We start from the raw sequence: 18,748 nt of genomic DNA on the forward strand, positions 1-18,748 counted from the left end.
CCAAGCACTTCGATATCTACTGTTTTTCTTAATAACAAAAGGCTTTTTCATTTGTTCTTTTGCTCTGTTGTTGACGGTGTTGTGGTGAATATTGAAACCCTTACTGACAGTGAGTAAACTCCTTTGTTGTTATTTTTTATTAACTAAAAAATAAGGTGGATAGTAACTGTGTGGGGAATACGTTGCCATGTTCTTTTATTACTTCTGTGATAGTTTATTTTTTCCCTTCAAGCATATACTGTGTAGACAGTAGTTCTGATCCCAAATGATTCCAATGTGTGTGTGGATGGATGTGTGTGTGTGTGTGAGAGAGCATATGTGTGTTTGTCTCCTTATATGCATTAGTGTGTATTTGTGTGTTACAGATCTCTATGCCTCTTTCCTTTGTTTGATTTGCATTTTGTGCCGAAACACTTTATTAACTTGAAAGCTACACATTGGCCATTTTTAGTACCTTTGACTGAAATGTGAAATGTACCCTGAGTACAAAAGATAGGGCCCTGCATCTGTCATATGACAGAGTCTCTGATGAAGAGTCATTGGTCTTGTGATTTATAAAGTACAGTATTGATGTGTTTTACAATCCATTGTTGTATAGATTTTTTGTAACACTGCTTGTACAAGGAACTTGGGCATATACTGTACGTATCAAACGACATATCACATGGAATCAGATATGCTTTCAATCAATATGCATGTATTAAAATGAATAAAAATGAAAAGATAGAAATTGTTGACTTTTTCATATCATCCGTTTAAACTAATTCATTTCGTTTTTGTAATAGCTGTGTATCACAAGCATTTAGACACGTTTCCCTAATGCTGCTGTACACCTATCCGATGCTGATTTGTTTGTTTGTATTCTTCCCTTATTCTCAGCACTCCAGATTCAGGGCCATCTGGCCTTCCTCAACAGCAGGGGCCTCCTATGGGTAGACCTGCAGGAGGGATTAATTAACCTTTTATCTATACGGAGAACACTGATGTTGTACAGGACCCCGTGCAAATGTCTAACATTAGATACACGCCAGGCAGAGCGCATGTTGGAACACAGCAGACACCTTTAAAGGAACCTTGAAATGACACACAGGGTGAAAATGATTAGCAAAGACATAAGGATCTTGAGTTGAATCTACTGATGTAGAACATAATCAAACACTTATCATTTTCATTTCTCCAGGACACAAGTGGACAATGAGATTTGTTTGTGTGTGCGAGTGTGATCTTGCACATGTGCGTATGGGTGTGTGCATGTGTTTGTGTGTATGTCTGTGTATCTTGCAGAGAGGAAGCGAGGTGGTTGTCTTTGAAATGACCTAGGGTTGGGTTATTTATTTTTTTGCCCAACCCCTCCCATGCTAAATCAGAGTCGGAGTTCCAGACAGGGAAAGAAGCCGTGCCGAATCCTGTTTGTCTCCCCTGGACCCATCCCCACCCCCCATCCCCCCCCAACCTCTCCACGCCTGTGACGTCACGCTCTGCCTCCATCACTGAGTCTCCATCTGTTCAGCCCAAAGCCGGCCAGGAAGCGACTGTGCCATCATCGTGCCCGCCGTGCATCAGCTGACAAACAGCCACGGTTCTATACCGGTGGCACTGTTTTCACTCAGAGAGCCCTCAACCTGGGTGGTCAGTTTGAGGAGGGGCTTGATTAAGCTATGGGTCTAATGGGCGTCAAATGTTGTTAGTTAAGTTGCATTTGTCTGTTTAAATAACAAGGTGGGTGATAAGTCCAGCACAAAATAGCAAGGAATGTATTTTCAAGAATCCATCTTGAAAACCTGATATCGTTTAAAAGAGCTACACACAATAATCTCAGTCTAGTGCGTAGTTCTTCACTCTGCAAATGAGTTATGCATTGCATCATGCTTAATATAGACAAACACGTATAGCCACACATTGACTCTGCAATCTAGTTTTCTTTTATGTAAACAATCATTCATTACATACACTTTGAGCTCAATGCAGTGAGATACATTGAAGTTCCTTGGTTAAATATCAAGTGAAATACAAAGAAAGGTGTCACATCCATGATATCTAAGCCTTGGTAGATGGGCATTAAAATGCACTGCATGTTTTGAATCCTTTTGTTACCAAGTTGTTTGAACCATCACCTTATACAGTACCTGCCACATGTAAGTTTAAGCATATGATGACGTTAAGAGGTACTTGGTCTGCACAAGTTATGGCAACACTTCACTTGAAACTGTCACATAACCTGTCATGGACATGACTGGATAGAAATGACAAAATAGTGAGAGATTACAGCATATCAGCAGACATCTTGTTAGCCTATGTTGCAGTGAACAGACAATCTGACAAGTCAAGCTCATTAAGACATGTATGCAATGATGCACCATTACGAAGCGAACAATGGAGTTTTAAGTCATAGCTAGTTTGGCATACAAGTACCTAAAAAATAAAAAATACAAAATCTTCAAGTATATCAGATTCACTGCCAAAAAATGTTTTTGACACGAGAAAACTGCACATCTTCATTGACACAGTTGCTCTAAACATCAAAGTACATTATTAACAAAGATTACATTTATCTTTTTTCAAGATTAGTATATCAGTAACACACAGGCTCCACAGTAGATTATTGCCAGTGACAGTAGATAAGGCAAAACAAAACATTCCGTTTGGTTTTGTGTTGGACCAAGTATTGACATTTTATATTCTCACCACGTGGCCATTGGTTCTGTGCATAAGTGTCATTCAATTATCATTAAAAATATAAAGACAGTATAAAACTATGCTACAAATAGGTACAAACAAACCAAAATTATATTGTTAGAAATCATAGCTCTGTTGAGTTTATCCTCAAAGAAACTTCCTTATAAGATAGTGCTATTGTATGCTTTTACAAATACAAGTAATCTAAATTGAAAATCCATCAGTTTTTTTTTTTTAATCCATCAGTTCAAGATAGGCCCAAGAACACATTTTGCAATGCATCTTGCAATATAGAACCGGGCAATGATGATTCAGTGATTGCCAGGCCAGCCTAACATGTAAAAAGGCCAATACATGACAGTAATTATACTCGTAATTTTCGATGTACAACTTAGTTTAATATATATAGAAAATGTGCGCACGTAGCAATCTTTGCTCAGACCAGTGTTCACGTGAAGCACTTCGACCGTTTCACCAGAGATTGGTATGATCGCCAATTATTGTGCAAAACTTGTGAAATATGCATTTGGTGACACTGCCTGACTACGTTTTAAGCTGTTTTAGTCAGGCTGCGAATGAGTTGTTCCATCCCTTAACTATGAATTATTGATCAGGACTGCTGCATCTGGCACTTCCTTGCTAGTTTCTCGCCAGCTATCCTCAGTGTGAGGGGAATACTCAACATCTAGGCCTCGTGTGCTCCCTATGCGCAATCCGCTGTCCATGGTGCTTAAACATGTCTCGTTGGGTCTTGGTTCTCCACTCCAATAGTCAGAGGTTAGGTTACATCAAATTTTGTGATCTGACTAGGGCCTATTATTACTTTAGTTTTTGTTGTTGTTTTCCCACGAAAAGACATTTTGATCCTACAATGTCTTACCACTTATGACACAGACCATCGTGTTTTCACCAATAGCCTAAAGAATAAAATCACCTGTGGAAAAATATCTACGTGTGATGACAAAAGCAAATTAATGTGCATCTCTGTTCACAGTGATATGTGTACTGACCACCAACTACACCAACAATGGAAGTCCAAATTACATTCATCACAAACCTAGGGCTTTCCTTGGGCCCTGAGAAGACAGCGTACATTAAAATCAAGAAACATTTCCCATGTCCCCTATATGGTGCACAATAGGAAGTATGCAAATTACAAAATTAAAAAGGTTGATCTGGTGCATGAAGACGTTAAATCTTAACAATAAAATGCAATTTTAAATATAACCAGACCATTCCATTCATTTTTTTTTCCAGTTACAATACATGGATCATTATGAGTATATGTGCTTTTTAGAACAGGCTAAATATCTACACATCACTTGGTGTCCTCGGTCGCATGGTGAAACTGGGGGGCAGGCATCCGCAACAGGCTAGCTTTAAAGACCGTTGGATGTCTGGGTTTCTGAATGCGTATATGATGGGGTTTATGAATGAGTGGCAAATGGCTGGGAGCGCGGTGGCATACGCGTAGATGGCAGGATACCTGCCGTCTGCCACCAGGGAGTACATGGCGAAAGGGATCCAACAGACTGCAAACGTCCCAAGGATGATGGAAAGGGTAGACACCCCCTTGGTGGTGGAGGAGGCGTGAGAGGTAGTCATAAAGTGGTGCTGCACCGCTATTTGTTGAGCGTGCCGGAACGCAATCTTACAGATCTGCAGGTACAGTTGCAGAATGAGCGCAAAGACAAGAAGAAAGGTAACCGCCAGTGTTGCGGCGTTGTTTTTGTTGACGGGCCAGCAGATGCTGCAAGTGGCTTCTTCCTCCAAGCAGTTCCAGCCTAGGACCGGTAGCGAGCCCAGAGCGGCGCTAGTCAGCCATATAAGCACAAGGGTGAAGTAGGTGAAACACAACGTGCGCTCCGTGTTATAAGTGAGTGCGTTGTAGAGCGACAGATACCGGTCCACGGTGATAGCCAAGATGGTAAGCACGGAGGCAGAGAAAGCGGTGATGAGAAGTCCAGCGGACAGAAGCGTCACCAGCCCGGTGTCCAGCATGTAGATGACGACGAAATTCACGATCAAGCTCAGGCCGGCGAGCAGGTCTGCGAAGGCTAGGCAACCGATGAGCACAAACATGGGCCCTCGCAGCGTGGGTGTGTAAACTATTAAGGCTATCACCACCGCATTCTCGAAGGACACCAGCGTCCCTGCCACACACACGACAACGTCCCAGGGGTTTACGGCGAGCGGTTGCGGCTGCAGCTCAGTCGTGAGGGTGAGAGAGTCGTTGCCACTCTCTTCCACACTGAAGATCAACGAAGAGGTGTTGTGGAGTTGGTTACTCATTGTTGCGGCATGAGAGTGAATCATTGCTGTAAAAGGTTGGAGGGGGGTAGAGAGGGAGGGACGGAGAGGTGGGGGGGAGAAAAAGATATTAGAGAAACACTAGCTTCAGAATACAAGAGCTTTTTGCCTAACGTCTGACTGATTTGTAGACTCATATTTTCCCTGATCACGTTTTATGAAGAGATTCCAGAAAGAGACATCAACTAGAGCTGCATGCATTCTCTGTCAGAAAACGGGCGAATTGGAAAATCTGGTAATGGCCAATGAAAGTCTTGAGAAATGCTCACACCAGTGGCAAACTGAGCCCCGACACATTTAATAGGTGGATTGCACAGACAAAAATAGCGAATCAGGAACGTCAACTTTGAGGGTTCACCAAGTCCAACGCCATTCTATTGTTGGAATCTGTATATCCATTTATAGCCCACCGTCAAGCCCAAGCAGAGACCTGTGGGGGCTCTGTCATTGATCGTCCTGATGCATTCTATACATATTCTCCCCGGTTTATTATTTGTAATATAATTATTATTATCATTATTATTATTATTATTATTATAATAACCATACTTATGATAATAATAACATTACAATAATTGACGTTATAGGTTATCTATATCTAAATATAGGATACTAGAGGTAATGTTTTTACACTGGTAAAACAGAGCAGAACATTCACGAAGACATGAAAGCTTGTCACCAACCAGAGCTGCCGCGTGAGTCTCCATGTCACTCCCATCAAGTAGCGAAATGACGGTCTTTCAAAGAAACCCCTGTGCATTCCGTGACAACCTCTTGGAAGGAAGATGGAGTCGCAAAGAAATGGGGAGAAAGAGAGAGAGAGAGAGCGCCCACGGAGGCGGATCGAAACAAATCACCGCCACCTTATCCCTTCAAACCACGTCTTTTCCCCGTTGTTGTATCAACTGATATTAATGCTATTTTCATCTCTTTCTCACTGGAGGAGCGTACAGCCTTGAGCTGTCGCTAGACTGAGGATATTGGCAGTCTGCGGTCTGTGTCTCTTGGTTGTGCCTACCCCATTGGTCCTGAGGTTGCATCTCACAATTGACGTCAAATGTTCTCCCCATTCTTGAGCGGCTGGGTAATTCACAGCCTGTGATCTTCGGCATGTCCTGAGAGATATAGAGGATAATACTGACGACTGAGCCTAGCAATATCGATCAGTCAAAAAAAGACTGTGAATACTGCAATACAAAGGCATAATAGTGTTTTTTCCCAGGTAATATGTGGCCAACAATGTTGCTAATGACACAGCTATCACTGTCTTTGTTGTCACAAACGAATTAACTAATTTGAAGACCTTGTTGAAATGTCAAGAGACTCTTTAGGAAACATTCCGAGTAAACACTCCCTAGGACCATTGGCTTGCTCAATCTCATTCATTCACAGATCATTTTAGTAGGTTCTGGTCTTCTGGACCATATGCGAAATTCTAACATAATTTGGTGCATGCATTTTGATTAGTCAGGAGTGAATACCATGTCACCTATGTATGGCTTTTAGTTAGGACACTGAAGATGCCTTAGCCTACTGGGACAGTTTACATTACTTTTACGCTTTCTTTAGGAAAATCCCTTAAACCATTACAGCAAATCCAGGTTAATTCAGGTAGAGTATCATAATTTCAAGTACCGTGCAACGAATAAAAAGATATCTTTGTAAAACAACTATTTCTGATATGTTAATACTTCATCCAGGGGATGCTCATTTATTGATCACTGATTGATGGTTTGGTGATTTCAAACAATATCTTAACTTGTGGCAGTTGTAAGAAAACCTACTGTATTGCACTTCATTGCCTTCACACGTATCCCTCCTGGATGTTTATCTATTTCCAGGAAGGAGCATGCACTTTGATCTTTTCTGATAGGCCAAAGATTAATGCACCTCATCACAGTGGAGAAGGTCGAGGTTCATCTTGACCAACTTCAGAAGCTGAGCTGGGGAAAAGCTTGTCAAACAAAAACTTCCATCTGAAACCCCTGACACAGGTCATGCTCCTTACCAGAGAAGGGTTAAGCTATGTGAATCTAAACATATCAGAATGAAAATAGCATTACTAGTATAGCATCTGTCACTTCAGCAGTAAATGAAATAGCTGCTCATAGCTCATAGGAGTTTCTGATAAATGCTTTTTATGGATGGTTTAAAAAAACAGACCCTGGGGACTATTTTTGGTCCTGTAATCTGTAATAAAAAAATTGGACAGTATTGTCCAATCAGTAAGCTTCCAAAAAGATGCCAAACTTTGTCTGCCAATAATTTTGTTTTCATCGTAAACTGTAGCGGGGAAAGGAGTGGGGATAGAGGTAAGCATGAAACACTGACATCCTTTTTTTCTGCATATTTTAAGATAATGCCATCATGTTTGGGCCGAACATCTTTTTTATTTTACCATCAAAGTTCACTATTGTTAGCTTATCAGTTAGAATTAATGGCTTTACCTTAAGATTCATCATGCCCTGTGTACTCCCCAATAAATAAAACACGGGTGACCTATACAATTAATGTGTTTACTGCCAGCCTACTGGCTCTGTGATGATCACTCATTGAGGTGGAAAACAGTGACATAATAACCCATTCACACTGCATATTCTGTGCAAAGCAAACAAAACCACTCATTATGCTGTACAATATAAATAAGATATCCATAATGGCAGTTTGTAAAATTGTCATGTGCACTAGCTATGACTGAGCAGACTATTTCAGTGTTAAGGCTAAGATCCATCCAAAGTGGTGGCACAAATCTTTTTAAAAGAGCTATCGTCTCCATGATGAGCCTAAATAATTAATTAGGGTGTGTAATGAGTGCAATGCATTGTTGACAAGGAAAAGGCAGTGGTGTGTTATATAGGTAAGTACTGCGTTTTAACTATTTGTTGATGGTACTTCACAGTTCAGTTTTGTGCTCATATGTACATACAGATTTAAGTAGTTTGAATTATGTTCTTCTGTGAGATCCACTGATATGATGAATACCAGGGTTGAACTTGTAATTTAAGAGTGCCATATGGCAGGATATTCTGTGTTAAATTCACAGCTTCAGATGAAAGCTAGAATATAACATAGATCCATTAAGCTTTAGGTCGTGCTCTGCAGTTAAGTGTAAACACACTGTATTTTATACTGGCCAGCAGATGGCGCGATTTCTTCATTCCGCCTTGGTTTTAGGTCTTGGGGAGACGATTTATCCGGATTAGAGCTTGCGTTACCATCCCTACTCTCAGGGAGTGGCTGCAGTTATTAAAGTCACTTCACGGCTAGTAGAATTAGTCACCTTTTTGTAGTCTTTATGTCTTGACTTATATATTTGGTTTGTGAGTAAGCAAACAATATAGAATCCCTTCAAACGAATCTCGGAAGTTAAGTTAGTCGCCCACTGGCCTCAACTCCAAATGCTTGCATCACTCAAATACATTGCACTAGAAGACACGAGTGAGAAGACACGAGTTGATTACTGGACATGGCAAAGGCGAAGACGTTTAAGACACAATGTGGTGGTTTAGTTCGGGTGAAATGAGGTGACATTGTGTATTTATTGCTGTATTGTTGACTTGCCTGGCTGTCTTTCCAATTGTGCACCAATTTAGTACTGACTTCACTTGCAATGTGTCCATTGCGGTTGGATGCCATCACATCACGTGTATGAAAGATGATGTTCTTCTTAACATCTAACAGTGATAAAAAAAAGCCTCTGGTATCAAAAAAAATACCATGGGATAAACAAAAATGGAACATGCACATGGAAACACATGGGAAATGCCTTATGATCTGGCAAAGGTCAAAGTGTGATAGATATCCATCTTGTATATTGATCCCAGTTGATCAATGTAAGATTTATACAAATGTTGGAATATGAAATAGCATTTCCAATGCAGTAAATGAGCACACTAACTTGCAGTTCTCTCTGTTAAGGAAAAGGGACTGAAGGTTATGTAATATTCGAATTGTACTGTAAGTGTCTGAGATACCATTGTGGTAGAACTGCAGGGGGCAGAGATACAATGTTGTTATAATGCAGTAGCTCACAGGCACACATTATTCATATAACTCTAAGGACTCACAATGTGGCTGTTAAAACCACAGTGTCTCCCACACTCGGTTCAGCCTACATACTATAAGTGTGTTGCAATGTTGGTTAAGTTTCTTGTCCTTGTTCTTTTTTTCTTCCTTTTTCTTCTCAAAAACAGGTTGTTGGGTGGTTTTGTGAAATTTCCTCCCACTTCTTCTTTTTTCTATTGAAGAAGCTGCAGTCAGCTGTCACAGCAGGCAAGAGCACCACCTAAAACATGAATGTAAGTGCTACTAATGAGAGTTGGTACTCTTCAGTTGTCATGGTGCTTGTGACCTCACCACACCCCTTTGTCATGTTTTTTCTTGTTTGGTTTTCTGTTCATGTAAAAGCCCATGTGCTTCCTCTGTGTTTAGGGTGGAGCTGGTATTCATGGTTTGGTGTGTACAGGGTGCTGTGTGGGAGGGGTCGAGGTGTGGGAGTATCTGTAGAATGCTTGTGTGTGCATGTGCGTGTGTGCGTGTGTGTGTGTGTGTGTGCACGTGTGAATGCAAATGCATGTATGTATCTGTGTGTGTGTGTGTGTATTTGTATTTGTGTGTGTGTGTATGTGTGTATATTGGGGTGGGGGGTGTATGCATGTATATTTGTGTGTGTGTGTGTGTGTGTGTGTGTGTGTGTGTGTGTGTGTGTGTGTGTGTGTGTGTGTGTGTGTGTGTGTGTGTGTGTGTGTGTGTGTGTGTGTGTGTGTGTGTATGAGTGTGTGTGTGTGGCGTACGGGTCTTCCATTGGGACCTGAGAAGAGGACACACAGAGCCGTCTCGCCCCCCAGTCTGCAGGGGGTGGCACAAGGCACCCCAGGTTCCCCAACACCAGAGAAAAGGACCCTGGGAATCCAAGCTGCTGCAGGCAGGTAAACGGACGCCTACGCTGCGCTCTCTGAAATGCCTCCCTCAAATGACTCCACCAGAGAAGAGGAGCTGTGAATAATTGATGAGGCTAGTGTGGTAATTCTTGTCTATGATGGCCAGAAAAAAAACAGACGACAGAGCAATATGTTTATGTAAAACGGGATAAAATCAATATTCTATTGTGTGTGTGAAATCAGACTAAAATCAATTGAACAACCTGATAAAACAAAAGCTTACACAACCCTGCCAATAAACGATAGTACCCTTGCCAGAAAACAGTACCACATGTAATGCTGTATCCATTGTAACTCCAGGTGTTTGGCTTTTAGCTTTCGTTAGCAAGAACCTTATATCTAAACACAGCTTTTACTCCACCCTGATGGTAGGCTTCATGTTAATCCAGAACACACACTTCAAACCCACACAAATATAGCCTCAAAGGACCGTTGCTAACGGCTCTGGTCAAGACGAAATTTACATGAAATGAGTCCTTCTGGCTCTTCTCCATAACTAATGTGGAGTAGCCCTTATAAACACGTCTTGAGCGCTCACTGTCGAGGTTCTCTGGTTAAAGAGAGCAGAGGGATCTATCTCAACACTCAGGTTGTAATGTGTGAGCAAATGTATGTATACATGAGATAGGTTAGTTGCATAACTGGATTATGTAATATCCAATATTGCTTTTTTTTTGGCAAGCGTGTTGTGGTCAGGCGTGTTTTTTTTTCTATTTCACACAGTAGCAGGACATATTGCTCAACATAACAGGGTAGACCTGTTTCCACCTCTCTTGCTCTTTTCTTCACACTTCTCTCTCTCTCTCTTGTTCTTCTATCTCTCCATTTAATCTCTCTCACACACACAGTCTGAGCATCTATTGTGGTCTACATTATAGTAGACACACACACACACACATACATACACCTAGACACACACCTACACATGGACAGACAGACACATACACACACACACACTTGGACACACTCGTCTTGAACCACGCAGCTGTTGTTGTGGCTGAGTAGATTCGGGGTCATAAACATTTCAGATGTTGCTGAGCTGCGACTATCAGAGGTGACCCAGAATACACCCTGGTATCAGATCCTCAATATTTCACCCAGTAATTGCCAACACGCCCTGCATGTAGTGCAGTGTGTAGTGTGTAGTAGAGGTTGTGTGCATGGGTCTCTGTGTGTGTGTGGGGGGGGGGTGTTCAGTATGTGTGTGTGTAGGTGCACAACATTTGACTGTTAAGTACTTAATATATGTCAGTACACACATAATGACAGACAGAGGTTGTGTTAGGGTATGGTTTTGTTATATTTTGAAACGCTGCACACACAGTATGGCACACCATTTTTAGGTGAACAAAAGTGCAACACAGCACAGTAGTGTGTCCATTAAAGCCCCATGATATATAACAACATCTTTCTCATCATAGATTGCAGTTTCATTCACATATTCATACGTCATTGAGATACTCAATTAGACATGAAAATGTAACTGGTTTTATAGTATTTTTCTTTTTGATTCAGCTGTTTCCTTTGTTTCACTGTTTCTGTCAGTGCAGTGTGGTTATTATGGACAATTTGGATCCGATACCCGAGATTTATCATTTAATCATATAGTATTATTTTAGTATATCCAGTTGTCATTTCTGCTGATGGTGATATTGAGGCAGTTCCGTCAGGTTCATAAATACTGAACATGCATGTTCTTCCTGGCGATCACAGCACCACTGTTTTCTGTCTTTTCTCCCAGAGGATCAGGCTTATGTAATCTACTCTCTCTCTACCTCTGTCTTACTCCCTCCCTCCCTCCCTTTCTCTCTCTCTTTCTCTCTCTGTCTTACTCTACATCCCTCTCTCACCCTCTCCATTTCTCAACATCCAACGAACTTGAACTCAGAGAGGAAGCGAACAGCCCACTTCCTATCGTCATGGTAACAGCATATGAATGTGCTGGGCTAGAGCAAGGGGCTATGTGAGTGAGGGACAGTGAGAGAGAGAGAGAGAGTGCAGTGCAGAGCAGAGCAGAGCATGTTTGTGTATGTGTGTGTGTGAGTGTGTGAATGCGTCTGGAGGGATCTGCATCAGAAGGCACATTTTGAGTCTCGGTGGCCAGCAGCAAGGTAAGGTTGGCAGGGGGGCTCGCTGGTGTGTCGAGAAACACAGCCATTGGTGTTTCCTGTCGTTCGATTTGTCCTTGTTGTCATTCGGTGGCTCATCTCTTTCAACCCTGTCAGATGTGTCTCTGAAGCCCCTCTGCTTCAAACCTATCTATTTTTTCTCCATACTTGGCACTTGAGTTGGACTCACAGATTTCTTTTCCTGTTGCATTTTCTCTCTCTTCATGTCAATGGGATTGGCATCTGTGAGCTATGCTGTTGTTTATTCTCCCTGCTGGTTCTCATGTACGTACGTTCATTTAAGGTTTGTTACCAAATGATGTCATTCTTTTCATGATGTCATCTTGATTGGTTTATTTGGTGTCCCTTAACTTTCAATCCCATGTCAACTCATCAGCTGTAGTGCATGCGTGTATGGAATTGTTTACAGAAACGTATTAGCAAATAGCGCAGGTAATTAAGCTAATATTATGATGTATATGCATATGTGTGGATGTAATCAAGTGGTTGTGTCTGAATTGATTTTTTTGGGGGGGGAGGGTTAGGTGTTTGCCGTTATTCCTTTTATGCAGATATTCGGTATATGTGTTGAATCTTCCAGAAGTACTCTGCCCATAAAAACCTGGTATGGTGATAATATGCATGAAATACAAGGTGGGCTATTCTGAGAAACCTCTCTGCTCAAGGATAATCAAATCTTGTGGGCACGCAAACCAGTACCATTTTAAATTTTAAGCAAGCGCATTTATTATTCCTCCATTTCTTGAAAACTGCGTGTGCTCATACGTGTGCAGGTCTCCATCTCAAATAAGAGTTAAGTATAAAGTGTTATGTCACTCCTCCTCTGGCAGCTGCTATACTGTGTGTTTACTACGGGGACACTGCAGAGCAAAACAATCCTAAAGCTGACCCACCCCTCTGGCAGTTCTCACTGCTCCTTATTCCTCCCAGGGGTCTTCTCTTGGTTTAGATTGGGAGGCCAGTCAGATGTTTTTTTGTATCATTATTTATTTTAAAGCCTCACTGCCAGCTTCAATGGTCTGTGAAGTTGCCTTGTGCTTTGGGCTTCTGCGTGTTTGTTTTAAACTCTTCAAACCTCTCACTGTCTCTCGGTAGAGAAACGCTGGTTAAAACACACAGTTGCTCATCTGGGATGGCTGTCCCATTTTCCAACTGAATGTAAGATAAGAATCTGATCAAGCTGGCAACTGCAATGCATACTGGAGGTCTTCTGGCCAAGTGCTGAAATTTTGCTATTGTATCTTGCAACTTCATTTAGATTGGATTAAAAAAAAAAAAATTATGATGAAGTCAGTAGTGCTGAATCCAACACCTGATTGTCAGATTTGTGTCTTATCTGAGTGCGTTATGTTTGCATGTGTTTGTGGTTCTGTGTGCATCTCTGTGTTTCTGTGTGGACCTGAATATGTGCATTTATGTTGACGGGAACAAAAGGCGGAAACACACTGTAACTAACAAAAGAGGAAATGACTAGATATTGTGTGGTTTAAGGGAGGGGAAGAGGGCACATAGTTCACTGTTCAGGAAATTTACATTACAATGCAATGTTCTGAGACGGTGAATGCAAAAAAAACTACGAAGACCATAATCTCTGATCAGCCCCATATACTGCTTACAGGAAACAAGTAAATCAATGAAAGAACACGAATGTAAAAATATCGCTTACCTTCGGTAAACCAATCTTTTTCAGACACGTCTCCTTTAACTTAATCAGTTATCAGCTTTAGTTATTTCACACAGCAGGTATACTTACATACATTACACATAATTCATACAAGTAAGTCAACACAAAGGTAAACTTAGTCAAACCATCAGATATCAAGTAAATGTAAATGTGTCACAACTTGCCATACTGCTCCACTTGTCATGTTTCGACACTATATCTATCATGCTTGTTTTAGTTTCATAACTTCAGGCCCAACTCCATTTCACTCTGTACCTTAGATTGGCATTCCATGCAATATCCTTCTGCTTTTCTTTCAACATGACTTTCAAAATCTTATTTCCTTACTAAATATGGTTTGGGGAACTCTGAATTCTCAAAATTCCTGCATCTCTCTCTCTCTCTCTCTCTCTCTCTCTCTCTTTCTCTCTCTTTCTCTCTCCCTCTCTATCCCTCTGTGGATGTACAGGTAACTGTTGCCATAGTGAACACCCACTCATATGTCAAACGCACAGAAAGAAGGGCGGACGTGTTCTCTCATTTGTTGCCTGTAATTCAGCCAACTGTAGCATTTACGCACGCTGCATCACTGCGCTGATAACAAGATTGAGAGATTTTTAAAAGCTACAGTCTCATGTTGTGCTAAATCACCTCCCACCTCCATGTCTAAATTTGTAAATGCCTGCAGAGTCTGTTCTGATAATACTAATGCCAACACAAATACATATGGCTGCATTGTTTAATATGGAGTTAGAGGGTGATCTACAAATATGCCTTGAGTTGCACACGTGTTTTGCAATCCACAAATACAAATTTCCGATTTGTAACTTGTGTATTGGTTTTTACAAATATATGTGTATTTGTAAATATATCATTTTACATTTGTAAAACAAAAAGCCATTTGTGTTTAATCCTACCACATGTCAACCCTGAAATGCTCCAACAAAAAAAAACATATTAGGTTAGAATTTTAATCAGTAAATATATAAAAAGAACATTCAGTATTCATAAGGTTTTGTGGAGGCAAACTACTCATTATTTTTAAGGACTAAGGGACTACCATAACATTTTAGTTCCATAACTAGCATTTCAGTGCCCTCTCCTTTGTGTGCAGACATTACATGCAAGGGCTTTTCACACTTTCATCAGTTGTGTGAGACAGCCATCAAAATATTGCCATGTTTGCAATCAAAGTGTCTGTATGAACCGTCACTAATATTTTTTTCTCCGTTCCTTGATCTCAGGTGCCCTTCAAGTGAGAGCCTCCTGAAGATCACACACTCAGAGATGGAACAGACAGAGAACCGTTGCCACTAAGAGGCTCGTCTGTCAGAGACTGTCTTTGTCCCCCCCCCACCCCCACCCCCCTCATCCCTCAGTGGACAACGCACTCCATGCTTTTCTGAGTCTGTCTATGGACCACACTGGCCTGTTGTGTGCAACCCAGTCCTGGAATGGACCCAAAGGTTCTACTTTCTCCCCCAACTGGAAAGACTCCTTGACCTTCTTGACGCCCGACGTCATCAGGCCTCCATCAGCCAACCAAAACATGGCCGGTCACCACCCTCCCCATGGAGTGTTGGTGTCTGCCTCGGGGCCCAAAGCGGTGCCCATGGATCAAAACCGAGTTACCAGCACTGGAATCGAGCGGAGCTACGCCACAGCGCAGAAGGATCGGAGGGGCCGACCGGTAAGCGCCATCGACCCCCACAGGCGTTCCCAGTCGCTATGTGCGGTGGCAGCGGCAGCTGGCACCATTGACCCAGGCACTTTGAGGCGCCGGTGCGAGAGCTACGCCATGGCCTACCCCAGCAGTAGTTCAGATGACAGTGGGAGTGACAGCGCCTCCACTAGGAAAGGAGACCTGCTGCTGCCAGATGCCGTCCCACGGCCCAGGGCCCGCAGCATCATCCTGAGGAAGCCCAAGACCAGGCCGCCACCGCCGATGCGCACCGTCTCCTTGGGGAAGCACGGCGACCGCCGCTGTCAGAGCCTCTACATCCCCCGGGACCTGCACAGCACCCTACTGCCAGACCTCATCCCTGTGTCCAAGTTGGAGGATGGGGAGGACAGTCCCCTCCCTGTGAACAGCGGCACCACGAAGCTGAAGCCCTCTGCTTCGTCAACTCACTCGAGGCCACTTAATGAGTTGAGGTCCAGTGAGCCATGCAAGTCCCAGCCGGGCTCTGTTCCGGTGCAAGGTGCTGTCAGTAGCGAGGTGGCCAAAACCCTGAGCAGCTCAGACTCCCTGAACTCCCCTTCCTCCTCTTCACGATCCTCCCCTTCTCAACCACCTGTCACGTCCCCCTCCAAGCCTCTTGGGTCCACGTCCCCTTCCAGCGGGTACTCTAGCCAGTGCGAGACCCCCACCAGCTCGGTGCGAACAGCGGCCATTTTTGGGCCGTCCGCGATGGGGTGCCGGATGCGACCCAAGCCCGCGGGCCAAAGCTCCAGGGGCAACAGGGTGAGGCTGTCCCTACAGCTGCCTGAGACGACGGCGCCGCCTGCTCTGGATGAGTCCACCGACCCAGCCAAGCCCAGTCGGCGCTACTCGGATTCCTCGGCCACGGTCAAGTCCAAGCAGAGGTGCCTGAGCATGCTCCTGCCCGTGGTGACCCAGGAAGACCTCCTGAACGTGCGTCTACGCTCCGTCTCCAGCTCCGACAACGAAGGGGGGCGCTACGAGGGCTTTGCAGAGGCCATTGCAGAGGAGGCGGAGAGAGACACCCCCACCCCTTCCATCGAGAGCCCCAAGAACAAGCCGCCGGTTGCGCCGAAACCTGCTACATCTACGTGGCAGCCAGTCGTGACTGGTCAAAAGGAGCAGCCGGAGACTCAGGAGCCCCAACACAATGGCGCCGGGAGACGACGCGCTCCAATCCCCAAACCCAAGAGGTCTTCCCTGTTATTGTCAGGAAGTTGTGGAGAGCACCATGCCCCGCAAAGCCTTGGCAGATCACTCTCTGCCGGAGTTTCAGAAACTCAGCTCTCAAGCAACACCTTCCTGGGCCAAAACACAGACTTTTACTCATGTGAAAGCAACGATAAAAGAAGAATAGGGCCACCCCCTGTTGCCAAGAAACCTGGGGTACTCATACTGCCAAACGGCCATGGTGTGTGTAATAAGGATGGAATGACTGGCCATATCCCAACCAATGCCTTTCAAGACCTGCAATTGGTTAATGGTGGCAACACAGAAATGAAAAATGATATGCCTCCAAGACACACCCATGGCAAATACAATACTATGGGTAAGGTGCATTTTGCGGTGCACTTTGCAGTGCACACAACATCTGTGTCATTGACTACTCTTCGTAATTGTTGTGTTGAGTGAGTGTTGATGATCAATTAAACACTTCCTTTGTACACTAGGGAGAAACCCTTCAAGTAACAAATATCAGTGCGGATATCCAGACCCAAGCATGATGCAGGGTTATGGAGAGGTACAAGATGAAGTGTTTGCCAGTAAGACAACATCTCGTACAACTGAGGACCTGTTTACCATCATCCACAGGTGAGCTTTAACCAATTCACATCCAAAAGGCACTCTTTTAAATATCGCAAATATTCTAAAATGATCAGTTACATCTTTCCCGACTCAAAGTTTTTGTATTACCGATTTTCAGATGTTTACATTGCAAAGTCACTCCATAAAACATTGCAGTCATGCTTTAAAAAGCTGTCATAGCAGACCAAGCTAACTCCCAGTCACAATCCTTTTACACTTGAAGATCAAAGAGGAAGCTCCTGGGACGCAAGGACTCCTTCGAGGGCCGTCCATGTGACCTGGGCATGCAGACGCTAGGGGGCGCGCCACGGCCCAACACCCAGAATGACAGCTTCATGGCCCTGCTGCGGAGGACCAGGAGCGCCAAGGCTGCCCCTGGGGGACGCATCTCCGCAGCAGAGCTCCTGAAGAGCTCCAAACCCACCGCCGCTACTGGCCAGGCCTCTGACGCCACACGCCCATGAGGGCACCATGCACTTATCAAACTTATTGGCCCCACTTCACATTAAGTGTGCCTATCAGAGTGAGCTTACATGAGTAAAGAACAGCATTATGCACTTTTCCTGTAAGTATATATAATTACATGTGGCTTATCCCAACCCCAATCTCCACCCCCTAACCCATAGTTCAACCTGTAATTGTATGTATTTATATGAAAAGCACATAGAACCTAACAGGTAATTGAATAATATGTACATAGAACCTAAGGACACTTCATATAAAGTGGGGCCAATTTTATTTTTTTGTTTGGCTTGTTTGTTTTGTCTAGTAATTTTTAATTGTGTTTCAACTATATGAATTAACAACAAAGATACATGTCATGATGTTGCACATTTCCAAGTGTATGACCAATGCCATGAAACATAACAGAACACAACTTCAAGGCCATTACGATGCCATAGTAACAACAGTTTGGTGTTTTTGTTGTTGTGCTTACTGTTGTTGTGTGCCTTGCCTCAGAGTTGCTCACTTGTATTTGCCAAGGACTTTTGCTTATGAGTGAAATGGCTGTATATAGCTTCTATCTGCTACTGCACTGTGGTTCAGTAAATTGATTCACCACGGGGAAATGTCGTAGCACTTTACATTAATCTTCCATTAAAGATACAGTCCACGATCCTGGTAAAAGGTTGTCGATATACGAGCTCAACAGCCAATCCGTACTCCTGAAGCAATGTGTTTATTGGCTGGAATAGTTCAGAGCACCAGGATTGTTTATGATCACCAGGTTTTTTTTTTGTTTTCTTTTTGAACGGCCAAACAGAAAGAGAAACTAAACTAATGTGGTGAAATTAGCTGAATTTTACAAAAGTGTAGTGGATTAGCATTGCGGATATCGCCTTTAACTAACATTAATTCAGTGCAGAAGTGGGAATTGATAATTTCATAATTTCAGTATTTCAGAAATTAAGACTTTGAATGTGATGTGTAATGTATTGCCTGAACAAATCATACATTTAAGCTTTTGACATTACGTATGATCGACTGATTCTAATGCTCACAGTTTATTTAATGTCCAATT

General features: G+C 43.0%; 1 protein-coding gene across 1 annotated transcript; it reads right to left on the reverse strand.

Moving 5' to 3' along the window:
• Positions 1 to 3,987: 3,987 nt before the first annotated feature.
• On the reverse strand, positions 3,988 to 4,984 carry gpr185a (G protein-coupled receptor 185 a; the record flags this gene model as incomplete). Its single annotated transcript, XM_080848438.1, has 1 exon — positions 3,988 to 4,984. Exon 1 carries the CDS (start codon positions 4,966 to 4,968, stop codon positions 3,988 to 3,990), a length of 981 nt encoding a protein of 326 aa, XP_080704564.1. The 5' UTR covers positions 4,969 to 4,984.
• Positions 4,985 to 18,748: the final 13,764 nt, after the last annotated feature.

This window comes from Sprattus sprattus (genome assembly GCF_963457725.1).
Source record: "Sprattus sprattus genome assembly, chromosome: 1".
Taxonomy (NCBI): Eukaryota; Metazoa; Chordata; class Actinopteri; order Clupeiformes; family Clupeidae; genus Sprattus; species Sprattus sprattus.